A 5,960-nucleotide genomic window follows, 5' to 3' on the forward strand; every position below is an offset into this window, starting at 1 on the left:
ACAGAATGACCCACATTGTGTCCCCCACAGCTGAGTAGTAAGAACAAGTAGTACAAACCCCTCTGTTACCTTCACTACTCCTCAGAGGTAAGAGCTTACAGAACAAAGCTGTGAGTTGTTGCCGGGGGGTGGAGTCGGGGTGGGAAGGGGGTGTGTCTCTCAACTGAAATAACTTCTTGGACAACAGTTCATCATGATGTGCTCAACGGCTACAGTGTGGGGAGGGGACAGGTTGTTTATCTCATTTTCATTTAAAACCAGTTTGTTTTAAAATAAGACTAGTGCAGTACCAGAATTAGGGCATAGGCATAGCTTTTTAACTATCTGTTACACCCTTATGCTCTCACTTCTCTTTCCTTTATGGTAAATCTCCCCTGCCATACCTACTTTGGAGTTCTCCTCTCTTTGTTACCATGCCTGACTGCAAAGACTATGTTGCAAGACTTTGTCAAATATTTCCCATCCTTGATCAGTAGTCCTCGTTCATCAGAGACGGTTCTCTGGCAATCACAACCCAAGTTCTGCCTGCAATACAAAGCATGTTGATCTATTAGATGAGTTCTTTTCTACTCAAGACTTTCCAATTTGGGTTCTCACACCCTTAATTCACCCCAGGGCCCTATAGTCACTATAGAAACACTTTGGCCATAATCATTGGTGCCCACATTAAAAAGCAGCAAAGGGTAATACTCCAAAGGCAGGACAAGCCTGGAAGTCCCTCTGCAACATATTGCATGTGCCCTCTGGCAATCAAGAAACTTCTGGAGATACCAGGTCAGGTTAGCAGGCTGGTGCTTAAGATTCCTAACAGAGGGAATCTCCTAAAGATGTCACAGGTCTTTTCTTGTTCATGGAAGAAAAATGATTTGAGCACAGTTCCCTCTGATGAATATCCTAATGCATTTTTTTGTCCTCAACAGTTCCCAGACAACAGCTCCTGTCCTGAAGTTAAAGTCTGCAGGTGGAGCTGAAGCCTTTTTTGTATTGCCAGAAGTCACCATCTTCCAGCCTTTCCCACCTTGACTGCCTCCTTCTGCTACCTGGTTGGCTGTGGTCACCGTCTGTCCTGCCTTCCTTGCTCTGTGTAGCTTAAGCTCTTGTCTCCACAGATACAGGCACCACCAACACAGCACAGGAAGCAGATGCACTCAAAGTTTCCCTGCACAAGGTGGACAGGATTACCTGGCATTTTCCCTGGACACAAAGCTAGTGTTCTTTTGAGGTCTGGAGAGGAGAGGAGAGGAGAGGAGAGGAGAGGAGAGGGGAGAGGCAATCTAGTTTGCAGGGACAGGAAGTGCTGAGGAACTACAACTGTTGGTATGTTGCATTATACAGAATTTCCAAACTGGAGTGAAAGAGTCCTTTTTGGTCTCTGAAATCTGCAGTAGCAGAGCATGATCTTTTGCAAGTCAGGAAGCAAAGGGCACAGGAAACGGTCTGCTTCTCAGTCTCTGCTACTGGGGCACCTCTCCACCTGGGAGCTGTCACTACTCTGCTGAAGTTATACCCTTTCTGACCAGGGGAACCTACAGCTCTGTGGTGCTCAAGGACAGAGAAGGGGAAAGAGCCTCTGCCATGACCTCATCTAGTGATGAGAATGAGGTATATACAAACAGATGTGTTCATGCTCACCTGCATGGAATTGCGTGCAAGTTTGTCTACACCTTACATGCAAATAAATCTATCATACACATAAGTGCACCCACCAAGCAAGAATGCCTACACATGACCACCAGTGGATTCAACTAGGCACAGCCCTGGCAGGGCTGGAGCACCCCAGGGAACCTCATAAGGCTTATAACATGGATTGGCTGGCAATCCCCAGACATGGCCTAGAGAGTGGAGGAAGCCAAACAGCCTGGGAAATCTCTCCCAAGGTTGGTGTTAGAAGAAAAAATGTTGACACTCAGCAGTGCAGTTCACCTGCCTGGGAAAAGACAGACCACTAACAATCAGAAAGGGCTGGGACGGAGAGAGGGAAAAGGACATGGAACGTCCTCACATATGGGAGTCCTTGGGTGTCTGGTCAAGGACTGCAGGGCTGAGGAGCTTAGTCTTTCCTGCCAATGAGGCTGAAAACAACCCCTGAGGAGCGCCCAAGGCCAGTGTACCTAGTCTGTACAGGATCCCTCCAGCAATTGCTGTGAGTGTTATACCTGCAATAATATGTTACTGCCTGAGAAATTTTAGGAACTCTTAATTCCAACACTGAAAACAAGCATCCATGAAGAAATGAGCATGGCATAAACATGGAAATGAAAAGGTACCAGGAAATCGAAACACATCATTAACTGGTATGTCTTACATTTCAGAAGACCTTGTCAGAAAATTATTCATCCTACTAGGGTTACCTCTGGGCCTGGGGCAGTGCAGGACCAGTATAAAAGCCAATACAGAACCTTGGTCTTCTATCCACTTCACTCTCCTTCTGCTTCTTGGGAACCAGGTGAGTTTGAAGTCCCTTCTCCTTCTCGTGCTCCTACAGCATGAAGCCATGTCTCAATGGACGTCTCAGATAATACTTGCTCTGTCCTGTGCAGGGGCTTGGGGCTGCTCGTCTTGGGAGGGGAAGCAGGGAGAAGGTCTGGTGTGGAGAGGGGTTGGGCTGGGCTCTTGGGCTCTGGGCCGGAAAAGGGCTTTCCTGGGCCTGGGTCTCTTGGCATGGTGCCCGGGGTGGTAGGCAAAAAGCCACATGGGCCTCCCTGCACAGCCTCCATCTCCCCACCCAGCATGGGCCTGGACTCCCTGGTGGTGGGCAGACAGGCTGCACCTCATGTGCTGCCATTCTCCTCCCTGTCCTCTCCTCCAGGTCCACTTCCAGCCCCCTCAAGATGTCCTGCTACAACCAGTGCTCACCCTGCCTGCCCTGCCAGCCCTGCTGCCCGACCCCGCTGGCCAACAGCTGCAATGAGCCTTGTGTCAGGCAGTGCCAGAACTCCACCGTCGTCATCGAGCCCTCCCCCGTGGTGGTGACCCTGCCCGGACCCATCCTCAGCTCCTTCCCTCAGAACACCGTGGTGGGATCCTCCACCTCAGCTGCTGTTGGCAGCATCCTCAGCTGTAACGGAGTGCCCATCAACTCTGGTTGCTGTGATCTCTCTAGCATTTCCAGCCGCTACTGCAACAGGAGGTGCCCCCCCTGCTAAAGCCACTGGTGACTTCACACATAAGGACCCCAAGGAAGCTCGAAGATTATGCTGGTCTGAGGACAGATTGTTGGATCATCACTTTCAGAGGCACTGAGCATCCATGGCTCTACTTGCAAAGAAAAGCAGGAAGAAGCATGCCTGGACTCTCTGAAAATATGGCTTATGTATAATTTACTTGCTTCTCACTCTTTTTTCTCTCTCTTTTTTCTGTTGTCTTCTGCTCCCCAGGGTCATGGGTTTTTCCAAGGCCAGTCCTGGAGGGATCTTCTGTTCCCCTGCCTTTGTGGTGTAGGCAGATGTCCAGTTTGGGAACTCCACCCTGGCCTCCAGGCAGAGGCTCTTGGATGATCTGGTGCTCCCTGCATCAGAGCCTCCACTTGTTTACCTCATTTCCCTCTTTTAAATCATTAAAATTCTGCTGCAACACATCCTGAGCCTCTGTGTGGTCCTTCCCTCTCAGAATGTTCTTACAAGCTACCCAGGGACAAAAGCATTGCTCTGGTCAAATCAACATGACATAAGGGCACATGGGCACCCTTCACTATTCTGGGAAGAAGGAGAGGTTGGGGCACATTGCACTGGGACGTCTGTGCAGTGTCCCTTGAACCTGAGGAAGATTTGCCAACTGCCCAAGTGACAGTGGCCAACAGGGACTGCCTTGCTGCATCTCTGCCCAGAAATGCCTCCTCAGGCTTGGAGTATGCCCTGCAGATGGGAAGACTGCCTTCTGCTGACCCCAAGTGGGGAGCTGAAGGCCATACAAGCTGTTGGGGAGTAGAGTCCCCCCTGCTCTGAGTGCAGCTGTGTTAGAGGACTAGGATCAGACAGAACATTGTCCTGAAGGACAGACAGCGGGAATGGGATTGGGTGACTAGCGCCAGGAACAGCCCCCAAGCAGGGGCATGGCCAGCTCCCTTAGGCACAGGTATTACAGACAAGACCCTCGTGCAACACCGTATCACTCGATGCAGCGTCTGGCCTCAGCTGTTGAACAGACAGGCAGGGCTGAGGTGATTCACAAGTTAGTTTTGGCCAGGCCACAGTAAACCACACACTCAAGTCTCAATTTCCTGTGAAACCAACATCCCCATGGGTCAGGGCAGATCCAGAACCACAACCAGCTCCCAGACTCCTGCGTCTGCTCTGTGGTACCTGATGTTCACAAAGTACAGAGTAGCTTTCCTTGGTAATGAGCTCTCTAAGGCCTCATCTGTGCCAGGACTCAGTTCTGATGCTGAAAGGCTCAGTGTGAGGGCAGATCCCCCTACCTCACCCTGGGGTGTGGTGATTACAGTGGGATATGTTTCTGCACTTGGCAGCATCTGTGAGCTGTTTCTTTTGGGCAGCTTTAGGTTCAAAAGGCATTTCACTAGCTTTGAATGTTGTTCCTGGGCACAGGTTGGAACAACAGCCCCAATATATCAGAGTAATTGATCTGGAGGAATCTCAGAGGGAAGACTTTAGCTATCCAGGTCTGGGACTGTGGAAATCAACTTACCCCAGGTAGGAAGTGGAAACAAAACCAGAAGGAGTTTTCCTCTGCATGCAGGTCCCTCATCTACATCCTGGCCTATCCTGTGGACAGCAAGTAGTTGCTCACTGGTAAAGGGCAAAGAGGTAAGGACCCTCTCTGATCAGTGGTTCCATTCTGCTGTGTCCTTCCTATCTACCCTTTTTCAGAGCTGTGCCTTTCCTTGACAGAGCTGTGCCTTGCTCCACAGCTCATCCAAGGCCAAGGGCAGGAGTAATTCCTAGAGGTGAGCCTGGAGATGTGCACATGCAATGTCTCCTGTCTGTCCACACCATCAGGAAATCAACCTGTGGTCAAGGGCTGCAGGCTGAGTCCAAACATTACCCAAAAATGTTCCATTCAGTTAATTCAGAAGAGTTAGCATGGCCAGCATTAGATGTTTTTTTCTGAATTTGAATTTGGCTGACTGGGATTAGCTCAACCATTACGTTAGTGATTCAAGACACAAAAATCAAACCCACAAGTCTCCAGGTCCTAAGGCACTAGACAGCCACCCAGTAACCCTTGTGAGCTGTGGTCTACAGTCTTTGAAAACCCCAAATACATGCTCACTACAAGCAGGAATTCCCAATTTTGCAAGAGCACTCCACAGCTTATTGCCAGTGCTGAGCTGATGACAATAGGGTATGGGGTTGTGGGGGCACCATAGGAAGTTGAGCTTCCCAGTGTCCCATGACCCTCTGTCTCCACACGATTAATCAACAGATTCAAGCCATTGGCTCACTTCTGTTGTTCATGTTCATGTCTCTGCACCTGACTCACTTCTGTTGTTTTTAGTTTGTGTTAAGGTCATATGGCTTCACTATTAATGCCCACATCTAGGTATTTTTTCCTATAATACTTAAAAACTTCTTTCTAAACCTCCCCATTCATCTCATGGTAATGATTAAAATGGTGGCACCCCTGAAGCATCCACAATCTTGTGGGTGCAGACAAAGAACTCCTGAAGACACTGTTGTGTTTGAAATAGGAATTGAGGTACATCAGGGCCATTGAACCTGGTGAGATTCCCCTCACACCATGTCCATTGCTCTGCTACTGGGTACCCTCTTGCCCTTGAGTCAAAGGGACTGTGACCTGTGTATGAGTCCACGTGGGAACAGGTCACCCCGAAGCATCTGCGGCTGTAATTACGTCAGTGCCACCTCTGAAGGGATTGTGGCCCAAGAATAAGTCCATGCTGGAGAAGGTACACCTTGAAGCATCTGTGGCTGTGGAAAAGTCCATGCTGCAGCAGGTACACCTTGAAGCATGAGTGGCTGTGCATGAGGCCATGCTGG

General features: G+C 49.6%; 1 protein-coding gene across 1 annotated transcript; it reads left to right on the forward strand.

The window, feature by feature from the left end:
* Positions 1-2,831: 2,831 nt before the first annotated feature.
* LOC141474628 (feather keratin Cos1-1/Cos1-3/Cos2-1-like) lies at positions 2,832-3,146 on the forward strand. The gene has a single exon (XM_074162609.1). The coding sequence runs from the start codon at positions 2,832-2,834 to the stop codon at positions 3,144-3,146; it is 315 nt and encodes a 104-aa protein (XP_074018710.1).
* Positions 3,147-5,960: the final 2,814 nt, after the last annotated feature.

Source organism: Numenius arquata, chromosome 23 (genome assembly GCF_964106895.1).
Source record: "Numenius arquata chromosome 23, bNumArq3.hap1.1, whole genome shotgun sequence".
Classification (NCBI taxonomy): Eukaryota; Metazoa; Chordata; class Aves; order Charadriiformes; family Scolopacidae; genus Numenius; species Numenius arquata.

Bases quoted from the DNA above. Each gene is read 5' to 3' on its own strand.
- LOC141474628 (XM_074162609.1), top strand. From the start codon at position 2,832: ATGTCCTGCTACAACCAGTGCTCACCCTGCCTGCCCTGCCAGCCCTGC.